Raw genomic sequence first — 25,115 nt, forward strand, 5'->3', positions numbered from 1 at the left:
CCACTTTGATGGGCTCTTGACTCTTAAAATTAACTTCATATGGCAGGATAAATGAAAATGATTGTGCTAATACACGCAAGCGAATACTGGAATCGCACTTTTTGGTTCAATAGGGTATTGTAAGTAGTAAAAAAGTCAGGTCTTCTAATATCCGTCAGCAGTGATTTTGCTGCGGCTTTATCCCTAAAAATAATGCTAAAATTTGCAGCCTTTATAGTTACTGTGCTTCTTTGACTCTTTGCTTTTTAAATTTTTCTCATCCAATATAGAAAAGCATTATTTAAAATTGTAGAAGAGAAACAGAATGATCGTAACTGTTTCTCCACTCCCTTCTCTGCAAGTGAACCCTGCACACTCGTTTAAATTGTTTAAAGTAAGTGCTTATCTTTTCCCACATTATGAAATGTTAGTAATAGACAATTTAATCACCAAAATGTGACTATACCCATAAGCAACACTGCTGTATGCACATATAACCTGAAATTTGATCCTTTACATGAACACCTACCTTTTATAGTGATTTTATCCAAAAAGCCCCTGCCCAAACTGTAAGAAGGCATACAAATAATAATAAAAAAATCTAAAAGTAACCACTGTGTGTGTTTGTGCATTTATATACAACCTGTATACATATCTGCCCGTATCTAACTCCCATGCTTTGACTTAGTTAGGCCAATAAAAGAAGTGCACGTTACCGGAACATTTACTATTACAATAAGAAGAGCATTGTTATAAAGTGCTCTGCTTCTCCTTCCCTGAACAAGCAAGTCACAACGTTATACTGTATGTCTGATATATATCTGCATAAGCTTGCATACTATAAAGAGTTAATTGTATATTCTGGACGAAGTCATTTGCGCTGTACGAGAATATTTCAAGTTAGCATTCTGTGAAGTCATGGAACCGTTGCCCAGAGAGGTCAAAGTAACACAGTTAGACATCCGCATGCTACATGGGAGCAGGAAAATGACGGTGCTTTCATCCTGGAAGCGTGCGGAGGTGGCCTTTCTGCACAGGGAAGTGGAAAGACAACTCAACAGCCATGTCATTTTCAAACGGAGCTGCAACGTGGGCAATGCGACGCGTTCTCTTAGTGCTGCTGTTTTCTCTTTGAATTTACAATTTTTGGTTTTCAACTAGAAGGATAAATTAATGACACTGATGTGCAAATCTGAAACTGCATAGTATATATTAAGCAGCCATAGACCCCTTTTTTAGGGTAGGACCACATCCACAATCTCAACAAGAGACTAGGACAAACCTGACAAAACAGTAAGCCTGCAAGATCATTTATATCAAATTATGGCCACAAAGGCAACAATTGCTCTTTTCTTCAGAGGCATTACAGATGGAGCTGAGCAATCAGAAGCTGTAGAAGTAGTGGATATCACGTAAGTTGATTTTAGTCATGCCCTTACTGTATAAGTTCACAGGTAATTTTTTATTTTCATTATGCTGTTAGTATCTTCGTGAACAGCATGGAAATTCATTGCCTTTTTTTAAACCGGAGTGTCCGAATTTTTAATCTGTCTGCACATTCCTGAGTGCAAATTCTTCTTGGTGCTCACCACAGACCAGCTACAGGTAAGGCTCTTCATTTTCTTCATCGGAAGCATCAATTTTCCAGTTCCCATCAAAGTCTGCAGTTGTACTGCCCAGCAAGAACATACACACACCGCCAATCTCACACACAGATGCCAGACCCTGACTTCATTTTTGTAACTGCACTCTTCAGTTCCCAAACAGTGTTTTTGCTGCAGCATGGTAGTGACTAAGGCCATTCATGGTGATACTGTTTCCCGTTCTTTTTCCTTTCTCTCTGCAAATGCTCCAGTTCAGCCTCATACATCATTTCCTGGACTAAGTACTTCTCTCTCCTCATTCTGTCACACAAGTCTTTGGGCATGTCTGGAATCAGGTAGGCAATGAAAGACTTTATTCCAAAAACAAGGTGCTGAAAAGAAGAACGAAAATAATTGCTTCAAAGATGCAGAAATATTCATTTCTAGGACCACATTTTAGGGCCGAAAAGTCTGTGGCAAAACTGGAATTGAGATTCAATTAATGACTGAAAAGCAGCTCCTTTGTTTTTTAAATACACACACACACAAACACGCGCGCACAGGAGTAAATGAGTGGTCTACCAGAAATATGAAAATGCTGAAGTCTCCCGAAAAGTAAAACTAAAAGTATAGCTAGTGACCTAAATGAAGATGTGACTGCAGGAAAGGTTAGTTTGAATAATAATAGCAAACACTACCTACAAGCAGAATTTGTTAAGAGTTTGTAACCGAAGTAACCAACCAGATTCCTGGACAGTATGTAATACGTTCTTCAAAGCTAGTACACACATTTCTACTTTTATATTAGACTACAATCATGTATCATTTTCCTGACACACGTTTTAACCTGCAATAACTGCGCTTAACGTACACCTAAGTTGCATTTCTTCTTTTTCAATAAAACTTGAAGGATTTGGTTGGCAACCAACATGACTTATAGGACGACTATCAAGGAAATATGATTTCGGAGGGACTCTAAAGCCTGTTCATGCTCAATTGAGTTTGAAGCGGCTGACTGACAACCGTTTGGGGAGGGTGATTTACTTTTGTCTCTTTCTTGACTGTAACGAACAAGCAGTTGATGATACTGACAATTTTTTTAGGGGACTACTGTAAAAAAATCAACTGGGACTTTAAAGAGGTAGAAAGGAATTATTCCCTTCCGTGACTAACCTCAAACACTATGATGAAGGCCAGCCGCGCTGCCAGGACATGCCAGAACTGCAAAGTGAATTCATATGGAGTTGAACTCCACGGTGGGGCTCTGTAATCTCTGTATCTGTAAAGCAAAAAACACCCAGTGAGTGAGACTGCGCTCAAAAACCTGAGCACGGTGAAGAGCTCTCTAGTGTATCCCAGATCTGGCGAAAAGGAGAGAAACTGAAGTGAAAGCATACTTCAAAAGGAATTAAACAGAAAAGGAGAAGAACAGTCCACAATACCGGCAATTAAATAGAGCTGCTTATAAGATGGCATTTTTTGCTTCCAAACTCTTTTGTTGTTACAAAGCTGACACCTTGGAGTGTTACGTTCAAGTTCATTGACTCTAAATTGCTTCCTGCCTTTGCTTATGAGCATTTGAGATTCTCCAGACAAAGTTTGCATAAATGTAACATGATCTGTAGCTTCTTAGTCAATTCGAGCTAACTCTCACTGTAAAACTAGACCTGAAACCAGAAGGAACGCACTCATGCCATGCGGTATTTAATTTCTATGCTGAATTTCTTGCATTTATCTCGCATAACTGCTTGGGATCTCAACCCGGGTTAGAGCCACAACAAAAATTTGAATGGTGTATGTTAATTAATAGACCTCACCATACTTAACAAAACTGAAATGATAATTTTTATCCTTCTTTGCAGCTGGGGAAAGTTCAAAATGAAATAATTCATAGAGGCATGAAAGATACGGCTTGTAAGAATCCTGGAAAAACTCAGAAGACAGGTTTCCAGCATGTTAGTATTGCATCCTACCACACAGTGTTTGCACCTGAGACTTCCATGTTGAACAAACTTGAGCTCCAATGCTTTTACAGGCAAAAAATCCTATTCTGCCAGTAATTTAAGCACTGACTTTCAATTTAATGTCTGTATTAACGCCTACGCCTGTATTACAAGAAGGGAGAGCATCGAAACGTACCGGCAATATCCTGAGTATCCCATCCCAAGTTCACTCAAATCAAATACTGATAAACTGCTGTTGACATACCCTTTTAAGCATCTGAAAGGAAAACACACAGGGTCAAGACTTTCTTCATAAAGTAGTTACATAGCATAGCTCCCGTATGTAAACACATTCCGCTGTCACATAGCGTGAGCTTACTATTTTATCTGCTTACAAGGACAAAAGCAATTCTAAAATTTCAAGCAGAGAAGCAGTGTTTTATTGGAAAGAAGCAAATAACATCTGTTTTGGGGATAACACTGTTTAAAAAATCTATTTTCAGTACTTTTCATGTTTTTGCTTCTCATCTACCAGCAGGTATAAAACAAAAAATGTTGCTACAGTGTTCTTCACTGTCTCCTAAAATAACCAAACTTAGAAAGACGGCTATAGAGGCAGAAAGGAGAGCAATTTAACATCCTTGCAGAATTTGCCACCAATCATGCAGCATATACCAGAAAATGACAGGTTTTATGAGTCGAATCAAAGAATTCTCACCAACGGTAAAATGAGCAGTGCGTATATACCAAACAGCCATCTTAAAGGCAACAATTTATTAGTATTAAAGACACAAATCCCATAAATACATTGAATTATCACTGTAGGAGTGAATTTTTGTCTGTTCCTGGAAGACCATGGACATGTAAGACATCCCATCTTGGAAATCTGTCCTGTAATTTAACAAAGAGCCTTCTGAAAGGCAAAGAACATTTAAAAAGAGATGCATCAGGAATCCCATTATACCTACTGAACCTTCCGGTTTGCTGTGACACCTCAAATCATTACTGGCAAAAGAAGTGGCAGAATTGCATAGTTCTCTATTAAATGGATAGTGCACGTTAAGCACTGATGTTTTTCTGCTATTGTCTCTTTTCATCCTGTCCTGCCTCGGTCTTTTTGCCCTTAAATTCTCTCTTCCTGGAACACCACAAGAATGAATCTCTATTTTGAATGATTAGAGATGGAGCAGTGAGGGAAGGAAGGACAGGCCCCCGCAGTCTGGGGTGAGGCACAGTCTGTGAATGCAGCGGCACTCGCTTGCTGGACAAGCCTTGATGCTTTCACTCTTCTCCTTTCTCCCACGCAATGAAGAAGATAAGTTGTGCTTGTGAGATGTGCTGTAGCATTAGCAAAGCAATGCTTCCTTTTCTGGAGGTAACCCTGATTCACATATTTAAAAAAAAAAAACAAAACCCACAACAAAAAACGCTCCAGAACCACCCCCCAAAACCACCCGTAGGGCACTGGTCTCCAAATGAAAGAGAGGATGCCCATGAATACCGTGATCTGTTTACATCATGTAAAAGGTCATGCCAGACAGTGTGAAAAGCAGACAGAGCACAGTGGACCCACAGTTCAGAGACTGGTAAGTGTCCGGAGAGAAGTGCAGGAAACTGGCCTGGTGGTACAAAGAGGCAGGATACCTTGCTTGAAGCTAAGACGCACTCCGTATGGAGTTAGGCTGAAGAGTGTCAAGGCCATTCTTGCTGGAGCTTGGCTGCAAGCTCTGGAGCCCTCAACACCAGAAGGACATGGACCTGTTGAAGCAAGTCCAGAGGAGGGCCACAAAGATGATCAGAGGGCTGGAGCACCCTTCCCATGAATTCAGGCTGAGAGAGTTGGGGTTGTTCAGCCTGGAGAAGAGAAGGCTCTGGGGAGACCTTAGAGTCTCTTCCAGTACCTAAAAGGGCTACGGGAGAGATGGGGAGGGACTCTGGATCAGGGAGTGTAGTGATGGGACATGGGGTAATGGTTTTAAACTGAAAGAGGGGAGATTTAGATTAGACATTAAGAAGAAATTCTTTCCTGTGAGGGTGGTGAGCCCCTGGCCCAGGTTGCCCAGAGAAGCTGTGGCTGCCCCATCCCTGGAGGTGCCCAAGGCCAGGCTGGATGGGGCTTGGAGCAGCCTTGTCTGGTGGGAGGTGTCCCTGCCCAGGGCAGGGGGGTTGGAACTGGATGATCTTTAAGGTCCCTTCCCACCCAAACCATTCTATGATTCTATGAAATCTGAAGAGAAACAGGCAGAGAGGGCTAAGGGTGAACAAAGCTTAGGATAAAAAAGGGTTCGGGAACATATATCTGTGTGTGGAAGCGTGGTGGGAGAAGACAGTCCAGAACTATTGCAGAAAAGAAGAAAAGCTTACCAAGAGAACGCTTGAAAACTGCTACGATGTATATTGAACTTAATTGTTTGCATTCAGAATAGAAGACATGATTTTCCACTTCTATAACTGTGGAGTTAATTTGCAAACTCTCTGGAATGGCTGAGTTACTTGCACTTCACATCTGTGAAGGTTTGCACAGTTGTAAAAGGTAAAATGTTACTGATGTATGTTAAGTATGTTAACACAGAAAGGCAGCAGGAAAAGTGTGCTTCCGCTGAAATATATATGTATATATAAAATATCTTAATTACTTTTCTTGTCTGTATCCTTGATCTGTACAGGGACCGTATTTGTATGCATAGACAAAACGTGGAATGTAATCGGAAGTAATGGCAATAACAAAGGCATTGGTGATGACCGCCAGAACACCAATTCCTTCCAGAATCCCATACCAGATACCTAGAAACAAGGGAAATGACAAAATCATTAGGTTTTAACAGTCATATTAAGTCATATAAAATCATACTAGTGATATTAAAGTCATTATTAGCCATACGGTTTTCCCTTCTTATTGAGAAAGAATTATTCAGTCAGAAAAACTAGTCAAGATTAAGCCACGGTCCCACATTCCCGCCACCGCTGGCTCCACCTGAATGAAGTCTTACAGAAGGGCACACCCTGCTGAGAAGAAATGGCTAAGCAACCAAGGTATAACCATGATCTTTGGTTAATAAAGGACAAATACAAGATTTTGGGGAGAGATTTCTTATTTTTCTTTAATTCAGTTTTAAGCCAAAAGTCAATTTAGTCCTTAGGCTTAATTTTTAAATTTATTGGATTTTGATAGCATTTTAGACCTAGAGTTCCACACATCAGAAGCCTGAAATAGTATTTCGTCTGTTTTCAAAATTCCTACTATTATGATCCCTTATAGGAAATGGAAAGCAAGGTTGAGGAGTCCTCTTAGCTCAGCAACTGAGTACGCTTTTGTTGCTTAACAAGAGAGTTGTCGTTGAGACCTGTAGGTTACATTACCGATTTCACTCTTGGTGCATGAAATATTTCATTTCGAGGGTTAAGCTACATTAAGGAAGGAAACACAAAGAGATGGTACCTGCCAGTGACAGTCATTAGGTTCTCTCACCTATATCTGTTGCTCTTGCAGGCATAGGTCTTCGCCACTGGGTCACAAACTTGTAGGCATCTAACCTTATTTCGATGATATTGTTAAGCAGCGCCAGGAGAGGTGCCAGTGGGAAGGCAGCAACGAAGATGGTGGTAAAGCCAAACTGTAAAACTAGACAGGTATTTCTATGGTTAGAAAGTGGAAATGCAAAAGATCTTTTAACGTGCAACACAGTTCCAGTTCCTTAAGAAAAGTGACATCTCCCTAAATTCGCTCACCCATCTCTAAGTATTCGTCCATTAAACCATGGAGATTCATAGGCTGCAGATTCCAATCTTTCTCCCACTGAGGTAGAGAGATTTTATGCTCCATTAATTGCCCTCCTCTCTTCATTTTGCGTCGTGACCACCAATTCTGTAATAAACTTTATTAGAGAAACAAAGCATTATTAACTGCACTTGCTCAGTAATTTACCGTACTTCCTGGTATTGTTCTAAAGCAAGCGGGTCTATTTTGAATAGCACCTGAGTGTTTACTTTGCTACTTTCTGGAAACAGTCACAATATCATGTAAGATACAATTCAAAGAACTTCCAAAAGTTCTCAGCTCTGCATTATGATTTTGATTCTGTCTTTAAAGTAGCATGTTAGGCATTGTACGCGTAAGCTTTTCAGAATATGGAATTTGCTTGCATAGACTTTCTTGGTAGGATCTACCTGAACACCTAAATAAAAAAAGAGAACAGGAAAAAAAACAAACCCTGCATAGTGAGAGCATTAAAAAAGTAAATAACGCTTTATTTTTAATCCTTAAAAGACAAAGCAAATAAGTAGAGCTCATTAAGAACTCTATAATACCAGAATAAATCGAACAGTAGACAATAGGTCTACTACTCTTTGAACAAATCGAAAGATCTCGATGCTCTACAGAATATTTTTGTCTTCAAGCAGGAAAAAAGTGTCTGAAGCTGCAAATATTTAAGACTATGTTTTATAAAAGGTGCGGGGAGGTCCTTTCACAAAGTAGTTACAAATATTAAGTAGGTAACAGTCTCACAAATGAAAAGTGTTATACAAGTGAAAAATATTATCCACTACTGACAAAGGTGGAAATGAAAGGCTAGTATTTGTTTCTAGGTATTACTGAAAAGAGACTGAAGATGGGAAATAATGTTCTTATAAATACTGTTATTAACAGGCTGCTATTTTTTCTCAAGCTAATTTAGCGTTCAGCTCTTGGTCCCTCTTGTTACTGAAAGGCCTTAGTGGCAAACACTGGTTTTGTCAAAACAAAACACTGCGTTCCGTAAAGGACTACGAGCACGTTCCAAAATAAATTGTAGACAAGAGTGAAGATGCTGCTGGGCTGAGAAGACAGGAAGCCTGATACTTCAAGTGGGTTCCTTCTTCTCAGGAACTCCCGTCTCACAGCACTACGGTGCACCGCCCCTCGTTTGCAGAATGATCGCACGTTGTGAGCATAACCTTTTCTGACATATTTTCAAGGTTAAGACTGATTAAGTTAAGATTTGATGAGCAACCTTTTGCTTTTACGGAAAACACATTCTGCCAGTTTCCAGAGAGCTGTAAGACTCTTAGCCTATTACTCTCTTCAGTAGCTGAACAGCTCTGTTTGTATTATGGAAAATGAAATCACAATAAACAATTTAGATGGTTAACATACCCTGAGAAGCTTTATCTTAGAGCAGCACTTAATGCTTCTCTTGGGAATAAATTTACAGTATGTGAGAGGCAAAAAAGTGGAAACATTCTGCAAACATGTGTTGTACTTGAAATAGTTATTCTGGCAAAAGTGGACGATTTATGCTTCTTTCAGCACGTAGGGGAAGAACGTAGACCCAGTTATGTATTTAACAACTGTATTTTTAGGTCTCAGAGCTAGTACTGAACACAAGCCTTGTGTAAGCACTAGTAGCAAGTCCTCCTCACCCTTCAGGGAAGGTTGAAAATCAATATTGATGATTAGGTTTTGAGTGATACCGTAAGTTTGTATGTTAAGTACAAATGTAAATTTGAACCTGACAAAGAATCCCATTTTATCTGCTTATGAACATACAATCCCAGAGATCGGTATTTCAGCTGTTCATTCTCTTCATCAAGTAATGATGATAATGAATTTCAATTAACGACGAAACTTTGCCCTCCACTCAAATGAGAAAAATATTTTTCCCTATCCCCGATTCACACTAGTGTGTAATCACTGCTTGTAAAACAAGTTTTAATATCTGAACTTACGGATAGCCTAGCTCCATGAAGTTGTTCCACATTTGTTTCAAAACCATAATAACTCCCATTTGCAAACACAGATCTATCAAGCAGCCACTAGGATGACACTGAAATGAAATGGAAAAGGATCAGCAGCTAAAATCAGATAATTTTTAATTTACTATTGATTTCATTATTCCTTTCATTTTTATTTGTTCACAGAGTGAATGGAGAAATACTCAAATATGTTTGGTGAAAAACACTAACCTCCAGCTACAGAAATATTAAAATAAATATTAATAACATAAATATTAACACAGATTTTAGTTGAACAACCTTTAGACGTATTATTTCTTGGAGAACTGGATCGTATTGTTTTAGACCGTGGAGTACAAAGTTATGGTATTTTACTCTGTGGCTACCAAGGTTCAACAGAAGAAGCCTGCTTTTCGGAGATATGAGATAACCTCAGCATGCTAGTGATATCAAGGGAGGTGCAATTCTAACGTGCTTTCAAGCTGTGTTTCGAAAATACTATTTTTCTTCTTTTAAATCAGCATTTTCACACTGGCAGAAACTTAAGAAGCCGATAAAAAAAGCTGACGGCATTATACTTATGCCCTCCACCCAATAAATCCACGTGCCCAGGAGATGCCAGTCATGTAGGAGTCAGCAGTGCCTGAGAGGTAAGGGACTACCACCGCTTGCTCTTCCCCAAGAGAGAGGCAGAAAGAACTGCGCGTCTCATGCAGAGTCACTCAGCACAGTGGAAAATGCAGAAGGAAAAACACATCTCCTGTTTCCTATCCTCTGCTATAAATAAGAGTTTACTCTTCACTTAGATGGAATGATAAATCTTTCAGACTGGACATAATTCACGTCCTTCAGCCATTTCCTTTTTACTCATGGAAGTTGCCCAAGAGCACAAAATAGGATTGCTTACCTCTTCCAGTCTCCATCTGTTAAAAAGCTTGTTGTACTTTCCTGGGCGGCCTGCAAATCTGGAAAATAAGATTTCTGTTTCTTAATGGACATTCCAAGAACACCCTGTATCGGTAGCTGTTTCACAACATCCTCGGAGCACAGTCATGACATATAAACACATTAAATCACCCAGGCTTAAAGCTGGTATCCGTAGGATATGGTAGTTTCAGAATGCAAACAAGGACCATCATTTTGCAAGCCATCTTAAGCTTTTATTATGTCCAGGACAAATATCCTAGCTTCAGAGGTTTTAGATGTTAGATATTCAGGATCTCTAATCTACTTCTAAGAAGATAAGCCATTGCAATGCAGAGGAATTTACTGCAGCGCGGGGATTCTGCTTGCCCACATGAAGTATGCACCGCATTGCACTCTCAGACATACGAGCACAAAATCGCTTCCAAACCCATCGTAACTAAATGCTTTTTACAGATCTAACAGACTCTTGTATAATGAACCGAATAAAAATTCTTAATGACCTCAGTGATAAGTTACATACGAGAGAGAAAAATCCCCATGCCTGGTCCAACCAGACACAGAAGTCAGCAAGATACAAAGAAGTTTAGAAACTGTACGGCAAACGCACCACCGGATGTAACTAGCAAATATTACCAACAGTCTTCACTAGAGGTTTTATTTTTCTTTCAAACAAGCTTGAACTGAAATTATATTACAAAACTTTATAGCAGGTACTGTAGGTTCTGCAGGAATGAGAAGTCTGATCATAGTGAAGTTGAAGTGAAGATGAAGCGAGGTTGGACCTGTCCAGTATCTCATGCTCTGAGCTAAAGATACACACAGAAATTGAAGCCAAAATTTCTGCCTTGTGTAAGACCTACCAGACACTATTTACTATTTATAGGAATGGATCCTGGGAAATGTAACCAAAGGAGAATAAACAAGGAAAAATTAATAAAGCCTACTAGTGCAGGGCTAAATACAGACCCGCATTTAGAAAGTGGCTGTATTTTCAAAGCTTCTGAATTCCCATTTAGTAGGAAAGTCACGTACATAGACCCACTTAAAAAGTAGACTTCTTACTGCCTAGTTTCGTGAGTAAAGATTTCAAGGGTCCAACCCTCACATACGGTTAAAACATTAATTTTGTGTTATTAATTATCCTCAGAAACTGACTCGCATCTAAATGTTGCAGTTCGAACTGTCACTGTATTGTCTTCAAACCTATAAAATCCGCCAGGATTATGAGTTCTGTCCAAGTTTTCCTTTAAAAGCAGTAAGCAACGGTAACTTACCTGCCAAGAAAAAAGGCAATGTAAAAGATGGAGCTGTTCAAGTTGACAAACTGGAAGAGGAACATTTTCAAGGCAAAGCTGTTTTCCCATTCAGATTCAGTTCTAGGGTGCTCTGCGGAAAGACACAACGTACATTATATAAACAAAAATGAAATCAAGTTATGCCTAACTCATACATCAGACATCGATCAACGCTGACAAGGCAAGCAACGGCTTCAAGTCGTGGTGCCCCATCAGGTTGTAACTGATTTTTTTTCCCCCTCAAAGTGTTCAGTCTGCAGGTCACAAAACCATCGGACCAGTTTAGACTATGTTGGTTCTTATCATGTTAGTATTATTATATTGCTGTGATACTATCTTTATCACTGGTATAAATTTGCCCTAGTAAAAAGAGAATCTCTTTTTTGCAATATCCAGAATTTAGTTAAATTCTAAAATGCCAAGAAAATTCTATGTTATTATTTTTTTGGTGACTGAATGACTGAAAAGCAGACGTTTTCAGAATAAATATCGGAGGTAAAAGCTTCCTGGTACAGAACAGGTCACATCTCTATGGGAAGATACCTGTTCCACGTCCAGGAAAAGGTTCTGAAATCAGCGAGATTCTTTACTTTTAAGGTTACAGGTATCTCAATTTTAAAAATAATATTAACACACAACAAAACCCCCCCCAAACAAAAAGCAAAAGCACTTGGCATCAGCAGAGCAACAGACAGGGGCTGCCAAGGGCAGCAGAGGGAAAAGAGACAACCAACAGCCAGCTGGTATCTCACCCAGGCATCTCGCCTTCTAAATACTCCTGTGAGACCACTACTTCATCCTCAAGACTTCCCTACTATAATTCTTGTGAAGTGTTAAAGAGTTTGCGATTCAACGAGGAAAGGATGGAGGTCCTTCTTTGGTATTTTTTGACATTGAAAGAATTGTAGAAATGTGTAGTAGGGCTACAAGTATTCTGTCTGGGTCTGCACTGCCTTGGATGTTTTTCCTTACAGTTTGTAGAACATTCTTTATGTCTATATTAGAACTTGGTGATAATGATTAAAATTAATTGATTTTTGGTAAAAATGTCAAGTGTCTTTGATGGATGTATCAGACCTGGAATACTGTACATTGATGAAAGTTTTAAAGCACATATATGAGTTGGAAGTCTAAACTTCCTGGATTGTCTGGTTAAAATTTGTAGTACCTAATTACTTTGGTCTGATGACTAAATTAGGATACGAATGTACAGGACAGTAGCTTTACACATGGACACTTATTCCTCAGAAGTTAAGATGTCCTCCTTATCTTTGACGTAAAACGAAGTGGAGTGAACTTCCTAGCTCAAACACCTGATGCTCCATCACGCTTAATTCAAAAAGGCTTTTTTTTTTTTTTTCTTATATATATATATTTTGGGAAAAATCTACTTGCATACTTAAATGAAATCATTATTTTCTTTCCCATTCCCTGGTCTGTAACAATAGAATATATTAAAAAAAGTTAAGTAGGAAAAAAAAAAAAGCAGCGTGATCTGAAAGACATATTTTAAAATCTTTTAAGAATTTGAATAATGTGCCTATAGCTTCTGAATCTTTCTAACCTGTTCAGCTGCCTGGTAACACTACAAAGTTTGGAGCACCCTGTTTCCTGCGTGCTCTTCAGCGCTTTAACCAGAAGAGGGAGCTGTGAAATTTAAACTTGGACAAGCTCAACCGCGTACTGCGACGGGGGCTAAAAGCGAGCGCGGAAGAAGAAACACTAAAAGGTAACACATTCGCACAGCAGGAGATCTCCAGTGCTATCTTTGCCTCCTTGTTTTCTGTAAGCTGCAAAGCTCTACCGCTATGACTGAATCACGACTGGAGGTTTCAGTATAAATTTTTAATGTGACAGAATTAGAGCGATTTTAAAATTTACGACGAGTTTATCTTAAGCCATTTTTTTTCCACACAAACGTTCAAATTAAAAAAAAAAATTGTAATAAAAATAACAAAGCATTTGGGGAAAACTGAAAAAAAAAATGTTTTAGCATTCTAAGAAAGAATATGTTTTGGCTTTTGTTCCATTATAAGATGACAGTTTTTTCAATTTCTACTACAAAACATTAAAAAAGCAGAAGTATAAGAATAAATTCCTTTCTTTTCTATTATTTCCTTAGTGAAATAACCATATCATTTCTTTCTCTGATATTTCTCACTTGCTTAGGGAAATGCCAGAGTCGTCCTGTGCACAGATGAAGTTTTCAAAACCCTGTTTTATGCAAATATAAAGGTATATGCCACGGCTAAGCAAGAACCATACCATTAGCAAAGGCCTACATACCTAAGTCTGTCAGCAGATAGGCAACCTTTTCATATACCTAAAACAGAAATAAGAGATGGTGTAAGTACAGCACCTCCTGCCTGTTGCGATGCCAAATCCAGAATGAAAACAAGCATCAAAAGCATAGGTGTTCTGCTGCCCTACAGCATCAAGGGACCTGGACAGAGAAGGGAGCCATATCCTGGCTACGTGTGGATGTAGTTCCCTATAAAGACTTCATTGAAGTACTATTGTCCTGTTGTCTTCATCTATGTAAAAGTATTTATGGATGTATACACATTAAATATACAGTAAAGATGGATCAAGAGCCAATAGACTGAGAGAAATGTTCAGACATCAAAGGTTCTTTTAATGAGCAATTAGATGCTTATCCTCTACCTTCGGGAACAAACCTAGGTGATCTAAAAGTAGGCGAAAGCGTTTACGCGGTACCATTTTCCTTTACATGAATGTGCACACTGGTAAGGATATCAGCCTCCTAATGAAAGCTTCCTTATCCGCCTATACATTCATTACCCCCGGTCTTTATTTTAAATGACACTTAGCCCAAGGTAGCTACCAACTCTGAAAAATATTTCCTTGAGTATTTACTATTAACAGCAAGTTATTTTCCATAGCTTTGGTGTGCTTGTTCACCTGAATGTACTTTTTATGACTTAGAACTATCATATATAATAACAGAAATAATGACAGTCTGTTTTGAAGAATGCTTTCTTGTTGCAGCGAGTGCACAATCTCCTTAACAGAATTAAAAGCCATTCTTTGCTGTGCTATTTTTCCTTTTTACCTCTTTGTGCCTGCACGGGAACAGAAAAACGATAAATTATATTGCAGGTGAAGGAATAAAGTTTATATCAATGTACATTGCGCTACCACAGCAAACGATTAAACCCGTCCTGTTACATGTCAGGAAAAGCTTAAACTGAAATTGTGTAGCACAGCCGTTAGAATCATAGAATCATAGAATGTGTTGGGTTGGAAGGGACCTCTAAAGGCCACCTAGTCCAACCCCCCTGCAGTGAGCAGGGACATCTTCAACTAGATCAGGTTCTAGGACTGTGCAACACTGATGTCACAGCTACATTTTAAGTAAGAAAAGGAAGAATTCAAAGTTACTAATTAAAAAATCAAAACAAGCGGAAATATTATCAGCCAAGAAAATAACGTAGACCCGTTCAGATGAGAAATCTATCGTAAAAGGTAATGTAAAAAACAAAAACGCAAATGTAGAAAGCAATAGTCTGCACCACTGTGACTTGGTAACATAAGCAAAGATGTGCAGTGAGAAATTAAATAGGCAGTAGAGAAAATAACAGACTAGAAGAGGAAAAACCCCTGAAATCCTAGCTTCAGGCACTGCTATGTGAATAAACAAGAGCACGTATGTATCTGATATACAGTAAACTCAGTAGCCTTGTAAAAATTACTCTTTTAAATTAATCCCTCCTTGAAAGGAACAGAAGACTTACAACATTGAGTGACATGATGATCATAAAATTGATACAGACTCCAGTGCCAGACGTTGCAAACTGCCAATACTTCTTGATGAAATACCACTTGAAAGAAGCAAACTGTTCCATGGCTACCAGGCGATACACCACAACCGCAAACACCGCAGTGAGGACCAGCGAAATCTATGGGTAAGCGTTTATGAAGAGAGATTTTAGAACAAAATAAACCACATCCGGAATGATTTCCATTGCATGAATAAATTAACAGGTTTTTTAAAGATTGCCATTTGTTTTGGTGAGCAGAATTCAAGAGAATGAAAATACTAGATTGATGAATTAAAACATTTCTTTACTGTTCTTTTACAGTATATTACATCTTTTAAAAGAGATCCATAAGCAAGCAGTAAGACTGAGACAATCCGTTTTGCCTGTATTATGTAAATCCACTGACCACAATGAACGCGCTCAAGCCTTGCGTTACCGTTTACATCAGAATAAGATTAAAGGCTACGACAATTCCAATATTATTAAACATTACCATGAAGAATATTCCTGAGACAGACACCATCAGTCGACTGAGCTTGTCCGGGAAAGGCTGAAATGGTTCGGGTTTTCCTGTGATGGGATTTACTCTTTCCACTTGGGAATATTTAGCTTCAAACTGGGGGCGCAGCTCTTCCTGGAACGACAGGGTAGATTCCATTTGTTGTAATACTTATTTCACTGAAGTATATGTGATATAAAGCAGGAAATTTATATTTTTCATAATGCTTCAACTCAAATATCCACATAATTTGCTCTCTTGAAAATCCTTGGAAACAGTGCCAGACACCGACAAAGAAAATAAACCATCACAGCATTCCCTACTGTGTGAGGGTATTAAAAGGATCATGGGTCATAATACTGACTTAAACGCTAGTTTCTCTGCAAAAATTGATAAGTAAACTATAAATTAATGCCAGTTATGATGGTGCTTTTTGTGATACGAAACCATTTATTAAAAGCCACCAGCTTGTACCTACGCACCTAGGGAAAGCTATAAAACAAGGAATGATAAAGTCTTTATTGACTCAGACTGCGGCTGAGTCACCAATATAGTTAAATTACACCTGCGTTCACTGGTGATTTATGACCTAAAGTAATAAAAGAATTTGATTATTGCTGATGTTGATAGTAGAATGGTAAAGGATAAGTTATGCCTCTCAGAAGGATATAAAATCTAGTTTCTGTCCCTCTGCTTGTCCTGGTCCTGTTTTTAAGCAGGATTAGGAACTTCCAGTATAAGAAACCATAGAACTGAAAGGCATCTGTGCTGACGTCAGTACTAGCTCCTGTCCTCTCTACGTGCAGCATTTCCACCCAATTTTTCAAAGGATACTTTTAATAAATGTAGAATTACTTTTGGAATTATAACGCTAATTGCAGAAAGCGAAGTATCCTTGTCTAGTCCCAAGTGTGCTTGTTTATTCTGCAACTAGTGTTATAAACGCAAACAGAATCTGAACGGCCAACTCAGATTACTGACATACAACATGTATTGATATTTACACTTAAACCAGGCTGGTAGCAAGATTTAGAGGTTTACTTCTGTTTAGTCTTACCTCTTCATCTTCCCAGTCTATGAGGTCCCAGTCATAGGTTAATACAGCTCTCCGTCTTTTCCAAAACTCTAGAAAGACTGTAGCTGTGGAAATCATCAACTGCATTTTAATTATGGAAAAGAAAGAAAAAAGGCCATGCAGATCTCAAGAAAATCATCAATATGTAACATGCTAACTGTCATTAGCCACTTTCAGGCCGTTTTCCTCATAGAATCTGAAAACTGTGAGTAACTTCAGGATAACTGCTGTTAAAATCGGAACAGTATTTTGCCGTGTCCATCTAAGAATAGGTTTTTTTGCTGTCTGCTGTATCTGCACAGAGATAGGTACCTCTCAACATGAGACACTGCCATCCCTTTTAGATCATCATTTTGCTTTTAATTTTATTCAAAATATATATGGTTTAAAAATCTTTCTGTGAAGAAACAAGTATACATATATACACAATAGCACCTATTAATAAAGACTTAATTTTTATTCAGTTCGAATCAAGACAACCTCACTTCTTTCCCAGCTATACCAGCTTTATCCTGGAGTAGGTTTACTACTAAAATATTTCTTTAAACAATTATTTCTAATCCATCTGTGAGATCATAATCAGATTCTCCATGTACTTGGTGCTTTTGGTGGGTCCTATAAAACTAACTACAAGGAATAAATAACTCCAAGTTTCCCAAACACTGTAGTTTGCCACGGAGGGTAAGACACCGTGTTTTGGTGGGATTCCTGACAAAACGTGGGGTTGTCCAATTGTTCCCTGGAAAACAGTGATTTCAAATAGGGAGAGAGAAAATTTGCTTCCTTCTGGCAAGCCAGCTGCTCAGAAGAAGGATTTCTAACTCAAAATGAACAGGGCGGTCTCACATACCTACCTTTTCCTATATTTCCGTATTATGTTTAACACCTTATTGGGTTTATATATATATATCATCACTTTATATATTTATATATATGATTTAACCATATATGCTATTAAAGCCCAATGACTAGAAGTTAGCAGAAGTTCACCACACTGCTACCCATAAAAAAAGGATGGCTGAATGAAAGGAACTAGACTCTGAATGTGACTCCTTGGTGGTATCTTCTTCTATTCTTCCAAGCATGGATCTTCAAGCACGATTCACCACAGATTTCATTTAAGGTTCAGATGCTCCTAAGCAGAACAGCACACAGCTCTCCTATTTAAGCAAAAGTGGGGTTTGCACTTGAGCAATCTGAGGGTGAAACAACCTTTTCTCACTGTCACTGGAAGCGCTATCACAACCAGCGCAGCGCGAGACTCCGAAATGTTACAGAAGACACCATCTTGCAAGAGAAATCCCTTTCCGACGTGTGAGGACTCAGGAGCAACGTAAACCCCTGCTATACACAAAACAAACAGTACTTTTCTTGTGTGATGGAACAGGTAGGAGAAACACAACACATCCTGCGAAACACGGCGTTGGGGCTTCCTCTGCATGTCAGGCTGCTCTAGGAAGCCCACCCAAGATACCCACTAGCCCTGTGCCAAAGGTGGTGTGTCTGTAATTGCACAGATGAAATAATTCACTTAGTTACACTCAAAGGTAATACAAATTCTGGAAGTGCCCCAGTTATCGGGTATAAAATAATGAATTTTAAATCCCACTGACTTCAAATACCTGAGTCAGAGAAACTGAAAGCGAGCAATTGAATTAGTGGCTTTACTTTCCCCAGTGCTGCAACTGAAGAAAATAAGGGTGGGCTTCTGAAGTACGTGCAACATTTTTGGACTGGGAAGTGTAAATGTCCATGGAAATTTTGGAAATAAAATGAGGCAGTTGTGGTCTAGAAGTAATACTAGACTGCGGACAAATGGCACCCTCCGTTGAATAGACACGAATCTTATAATGCTATTTATTTCATTCTGTCTGTCCCCTAAGATCTGAGATAACTTACTTATTCTTTAAATCAAGATCTGTCTCTAAGTTCAGGCCCTGGTACAGCATGAATAATAGGCTCTAGTGTAATACAACTAATAATAATAATAATAATAATAAATCATGTCTTTTATGTTACTTATGTACACAACGCATTTGAAAATGCAATGATCAAGAAAATAATCCATCTAGATGAAGCAGGTGAGGCCCAATCCCTAACTATAGCTGTCAACTAAAGCACCTCTTCCAGAGTCACCTGAGCTCTTAAAAAACGCTGCAATACTCTCTTTCATACGGTAGAATAGAACTCATGGTAATTTTGCTGTGCTACAAGGCTACTGAGAAAAAAGTGTCAAAAGATAGAGGTATTAAAAAAAAAAAAAAAGGATGTTGGGAAAAAAAGTAATTCACAAAACTTATCTTGTGGTGTAACCTTCTCCTTTAAACGAGTGTGAAAAAACATCAGAATTTTGAAAGTCAAGTATGTGTCCAGTTCTACTGGACTGGATCCTTCCTGGCTTGCCTTTATTTTTACTCTATCACCCTGTTAACGCCCCCCGCCCCCCACTGCTCTCCCTGCAATCAGGCCCCCCCACTCCCAGTTGCTGGGCGCTTCTTACTGACTCAGCTCTTACCCTCATCTCCCAGCTCTGAAAATGCTAAACCCTGACTTTTGTCAATTACCTCTGTAGAAAAACAAGACGTACAATAGATGACTAATCCAACCATTTGAACATCAAGGCTAAACATTCATGTTCTAACATCGCTTTGACCTGGCAGTTTCTTTCTGACTAATCCTGCTGCTCAAGAGTTCTGGATAATTTACAGTGTAGAGGGTCACACTACAAGCCTCCTACAGAAAACATCACCTGGTGCCTCCTCCCCTGCTTTTTCCAGGGCACATCGCTTCCTGTTTTACAGCTCCGATTGCCATTCCGAATTTTAAATCCCATAATATATGGTGTACTTCCTTTTTTATCGGTCCAGCATTTTGGTATAGACCCACTGATTTAGGGATTTTTTACTCAGTGCTCTGCAATACAGTCTGCAGTTCCGCCCGTTGTACGCTTCCAAAAGTTTAATTCTTATTTATTTTATGTTTACTGCCCTTACACTGCCAGTGCACGCACTGATGAAGAACTAAAATCTCTTGGCATGTGCTCCACACAGTACTTAACCTTTCAGAAGACAAGCAGGGTGATGTTTGATGGTTAAGACGGACAGGAAAGATTGGCTGTGTGTTGCTACAAAAGTTTGATGTTGTCAAGAAGAAGAAATGATCAATGGCCGCTGTTAAATGCTATGGAAGGAAACAAAAGAGCAGAGAAAGAAAGAAACCCAAACAAAACCGAGACCCCGAGACTATTACATGACCACATCTCTTCCAAATGTTTTGCAAGAGCCACTGTGTCAAAATGAACAGTGTGTTTATTTCTCTAAAAATGTCTGGCAAAGAGTATCTTCAGTAAGGAGCTGGGGGACTGTCTCCTCTGCCTCTCCTCAGAGTTTGGCCATGGCCAGCCAGGCTCCTCCTGAACGCTCTGCTCTATTACCTCTCCAGTTTTATTCAGTCGGACTCCTTTACAGCAATAAAACCCGTCCTACAGAGTTGGTACCACACTTACTACTGAGAACTGAAACCGCCTCCTAATAAATACAGGCTGAATGACAGCTTCGTCTCATCTCCCACCCCTGGGGCACTCTGCACCACCTTCTCTCCATATGGCCGCAGCTCCCCGTCGGTTGGGCTCACCGCTGGAGGTTTTGCCTTCCAGGAGCAGCGGGCCAGGACTCAGCGCCGGCATCCTGCCGTCGCGCTGCAGGGGTGCCGCGCTCAGCCAAGAACGGAGTCACAAACACAGCATCTTCCCTTAGGCATTAAGTCACTCGGGTAAACAGCTTTCACTTTTCCTAACAGATGAATGGAACTGATAAGAAGTAAGAGCGAGCGAGTGCGCCTTCCCGAGCCCCACGCTGAGCCTGAGGGCAGCGCTGGAGGGCTGCGACTTTCACACCAGTGTAATACATAAACTTTAACAGAATTGCAGCCTAAATATTTAAGGTCTTGCTATTTTCAAATATTATATATCTATTCATAGATATATCTATGGCTTCTCAGCGCCGTAACGTGTGCATGCTGGTGCGAAGTATACTGCTGACCCTAGGATATCGCTTGCCATTTGGTTAATGCTGCGTGAGATCCAGATTTGGACAGGAGAGTGTGTTGCTTGTTGTCAGATCTTGCGGTCAATCTGTGAGATCCGCGTCCACCCAGACACAGCAATGAATACGAGCTGGAAGCTTTGTTGATACACGCTGCAGAAAATCTCCTCTAGCGGAATGCTAGGTTCCAAAGAAAACCAATCCCGCAGTATCAGACTCCGTCCTCCCTCCTCACAGACCACCCCACCTCACGCCACACAAATAATTTACTTCCCCAAAAGGGATATTAGAAAGGCTAGAACTTGATCCCTGTCACAGAAAACCTTCTACTTGTCCTCTGCAGTATCTTCATGAAAACAGCACTAGTTGCTCCCATACAAACACCTCCTGTATATGCCATACCCTCAACACTTATCTCGAGGATAAGTTACGAAATCGTATTTGCACTTGATTCCTTAAAAATTTAAAGTGGAAACAGATAACAACATCGTGGCATTCCACTCAGTCACAAAATACGGAAACATTTCTCAGTCGCTCTTCACCACATACCAGCCTAGAATAAATATACCTAAAGAATTAAAGGATAAAAAAAAATCACAGGTTTACTAGATCGGCGTATTAAAAGTTATATATGACATGCCTGACTTCCTCATTCTTACTTCAATCCAGTATTGTTTATATAAAACCTAAAGTGAGGATTAGGAGTTGTCACATTCGGGTCCCTGCCAGGTTATGTATTCCAAAGTAAAAAATAGTGACATCTGATAAATTCAGAAAATTAGAATTTAGATTGTTATCCTAAATTACTGTAACTGTGAAAATATTTGGAGATAGGATCAGACCCTATCTCCGGTCCCTATTTCTAGCAGCACGTTTTTCTTATTAGAACTCGTTTTGCTGCTTTCTTTTGTAGAAGACACGCCTTTTCCAGTTTTCATCTCACAAAGTATACTGATGCAAACTCTGCGATGATAAAAACCTATCTTTTCTTAAATTAATAGTTGTACATGGAACAATAGCTTCTATAGTTTACAGAAAACAGTCGCCCTTCTGAAATACCGGTTCAAAGACTTTCCAAGGATTAGGCAATAAGCGCTGCCTACCCACTTGACCATAAATGCTGCAATTTTTGTGGACTCTGTGATGACACAGCTGGGTGGTGGGAGCAGCGAGGTCGCTCGGGCTGGTTCCCAGCCAAGGGCTGCCCCACCTCGCCTGGCCTGGCCCGCGCCGCGCGTTCCCGACCGGTGACACGCTGCCACCTCGCTCGTACCTGCCCTCCCCTCTTCCCGCCAGACTCAGCACACCTGGGGCCACAGCAGCATTTCAACAGGTTCTTGCGTATTTTGTGGAGCTCAAAGGTAAGTCTGAGGTGGTTTTTCTGCTTATTAAATAATCTTTTATATAGTGTTTGGGAAGCCAATCAGTGCTGTTGTAGCCAAATTCTACTTCTGAGTGTATTTCTGAGAAAAGAATTAAAAATTATTTTCGATGTTGAAAATTAATTTTGCAATTCAAACATTAAAGCAGAGAAGTAGGAACCATATACAATGACAGTTTTTCACTCCAATTCACACTTTTCATTATTGGTTATTTCTGCCCTTTATCAAGCAAATACAGATTTTTCTCAGAGTCAGTTCAGAGCCCATTTGAAATGCTGGGGGGGTTGGTGGTGGTGAAGGGAAGTATTCTGTATATGCTAATTTATACCAAATTTCTGTAAGGAAATTGTTCTTGCTTTTAGCGAGTTTAGTTACACCAAAAATAATCGGGAAATACACACTTGGGAAGCTCAGTCAGTGCACTTATACTTGTCAGGTTGTTAGCTAGCAACAGAGGGGGAAAATCAATTATAGAATACAATTCATATTTATATTCCTCTATAATTTGCTAAAAACTTACAAATTATTTTCTTTGTACAAAAATTAAAATACTTTTAAGCTTGAAATTTAATATTCATTGCTCATTAAATTTAGAAGCATCTCATCCTTGGAGGGCAATCCGAATTTTAGAGCAAAGAGCCACAGGAGCAAAAATCCAATACATTTCTGGGACCATCATTTGCTATTATTTCTTTCTGAATTTTAGACTATAAATTCTCTCTATCTTGCTATGTATTCGTTCCGTCTATTTTTGGATCACTGACGTAAAGGTAAAAATAATCTGCTTTATGAGGCTTAAAATGCACAGGTAGGTGTGAGAGCTCTGCAAATACGAACATGTTACTCCAGACCACAAGAAACAAAGAAGTGCCGTTAGTAATTTGCTCATCATGTCACCGTTGACTACATAAAGTACTTTCTAATCACTTTGCTCAGGGAGGGAATTGGGCAATGTTCAATTTATTGACATGCAAAAGAATGCCCTTCAAATAGTTCTGAAGATTGACGTGATTATTTTCTTGACAGTTGCAGAAGTTTCGCAGACGTTACACCTACTGGTGGCAGGCGCTAGGTTGTGTTCAGGAAATCCATGTTGCAATTACTTTAACATGCCCCAAATCTACTTTTAAATACGGAATATGCCACTAGATATACATTTATACGAAAGTCACCATATAAAAATTTATTAGGACACTTTTTTTCTGTGTAGCAGATATTTTCCGCACAACCCTGTGCAGTTTAAGGAGAACACAAAGCCAGATGCAATCTCAACGCAACCTTCATAGACTCAGAGGAGGTTGATCTGAACGGGACAAGGGCTTCACCCCGAGTCTCGGTGTCCAGAAGTCCATGTATGTACACCAGCAGCTTCATATTGCATACTTTCTGCTGTAAAGCAAGTTTAATCTTTATTAATAGCAGAATAACAAGGATTTTTGTAGCCTTTTTTCAATTCATTTCAATTAAAATAGAGGAGTGGGTGTGATATAGAACCACAGCCTCCTCAACGTGGCTGTACCTACATCAGCGTTTTAATCCACATGACTCCAACCCTTAAAGGGTGCTCAGTCAAAGGGGAGGAGAGATTGTGGCAAGTTCAGAGCAACCCCCTCCAGAAACGCGTGAGGAGTGGGTATCAAGTCCTCAGCACCTCTACACATCTCTTCCAACCAGGCTACACATTTTCCAGCACGGACACAATCGGTGCATCCTCAGTCAGGTTCACGCTGGAGGGCCACTTTTATGGGAAACCACATTCACATCTTGCTGAATTCCTCCAACAGGGGCCACCACATCTCTTCATAAAGCCATACACCGAAGGGGAAACTTTAACCTTCCCTTTTTATTGGACTTGGCTTTTTTTTTCCCTACCCAGCTGTCGTAGGTCTCAGATGAAATCGTACTCTAGCAGCACAGAAACAAACGCGGAGTGCAAAATCCACTGCAGAAGCGTGGTGGTGACCATCCTATGTAAAAAACTCATTTTTCATGCTAAAACAAGGCAGAGCTAATTTAGGTAGCTGAACTGCAGCCTAATCCCGTGCCGATGTCATTTCTACACACTTCAGGTTACGCCAACTGCACTGACTTCCACCAAGCTGGTGCTGAGTAACATGAATACCAGTGAATCAAACAGCGAGACTTACTTTTTTCACTAATAATCTGTTCATAGCTTCCTTAAATGCTTGCTTGACCAGCTAATTTAAAGTTTGGGCCCTTCTGCGAGTTTTGCTTAATCTATAGCACGGCTGTTGAACTGCAATAGCGCTATTTGCGCAGTAAGCTCGAAAGGCAATAAGTATCTTTGAAGAACTTCAGTGTTTTTCTGAACTGTATGAATATTAATGTTGCACTAGAAAAAGAAGAGTTAATCATTACACACAAAAGGATTTCCAGGCAGCAGTTCATCACAGCCTGAGAACTAAGAGTACACAACCTTCAAAGCAAGGAGGTTTCTTCTCTATGATCCCCCGTGAAGAAAGTTACAAAAATAAGCCAATCGGGGAAAAAAAGACAAAGAATTCGTTCAGCAAGGATAGTGACTCCTTTGTACACTGCTCTGCAAATGAAAATGGCAGTTAAAGGGAATTGAGTGTAATTTCCCTACCTAATTTAGTTACATTGAATAAGCGATATGGCCAAATCCACTTTGTTCGCCAATCGGACTATACAAGGAAGGAAAGACCATGCCCGTGAATTAAAGCAATAATTCTGTTAAAATGAAAGCATGTGTTTGAAAACTTTGTAATACACTAAGTTTTTTTCCTTCACTGTTTTGCAGCTATTATTGGCACTACCAAATCAAAATCTAATATTCAGGTTGCGCAGCATTTCATAGTCACCTGAAGGCCTATAATTCGTATTGTAAACATAACTGGAGCTGATAAATGAACT

General features: G+C 39.5%; 1 protein-coding gene across 6 annotated transcripts in view; it reads right to left on the bottom strand.

The window, feature by feature from the left end:
• Positions 1 to 255: 255 nt before the first annotated feature.
• Positions 256 to 25,115, bottom strand: part of ANO3 (anoctamin 3) — a 205,900-nt gene continuing 181,040 nt past the window's right edge. For all 6 annotated transcript variants that reach the window (XM_074586271.1, XM_074586270.1, XM_074586272.1 and 3 more), the window contains 13 exons: positions 16,778 to 16,860; positions 15,715 to 15,855; positions 15,195 to 15,359; positions 13,726 to 13,762; positions 11,419 to 11,530; positions 10,125 to 10,182; positions 9,212 to 9,309; positions 7,235 to 7,380; positions 6,975 to 7,127; positions 6,142 to 6,289; positions 3,702 to 3,782; positions 2,736 to 2,841; positions 256 to 1,954 (listed from right to left, as the gene is read on the bottom strand). In XM_074586271.1, the coding sequence (XP_074442372.1) occupies positions 1,772 to 1,954; positions 2,736 to 2,841; positions 3,702 to 3,782; positions 6,142 to 6,289; positions 6,975 to 7,127; positions 7,235 to 7,380; positions 9,212 to 9,309; positions 10,125 to 10,182; positions 11,419 to 11,530; positions 13,726 to 13,762; positions 15,195 to 15,359; positions 15,715 to 15,855; positions 16,778 to 16,860 (1,511 nt within the window). In that variant the 3' untranslated portion in view covers positions 256 to 1,771. The remainder of the gene's footprint in view (positions 1,955 to 2,735; positions 2,842 to 3,701; positions 3,783 to 6,141; positions 6,290 to 6,974; positions 7,128 to 7,234; positions 7,381 to 9,211; positions 9,310 to 10,124; positions 10,183 to 11,418; positions 11,531 to 13,725; positions 13,763 to 15,194; positions 15,360 to 15,714; positions 15,856 to 16,777; positions 16,861 to 25,115) is intronic.

This window comes from Larus michahellis, chromosome 4, assembly GCF_964199755.1.
Source record: "Larus michahellis chromosome 4, bLarMic1.1, whole genome shotgun sequence".
NCBI classification, from domain to species: Eukaryota; Metazoa; Chordata; class Aves; order Charadriiformes; family Laridae; genus Larus; species Larus michahellis.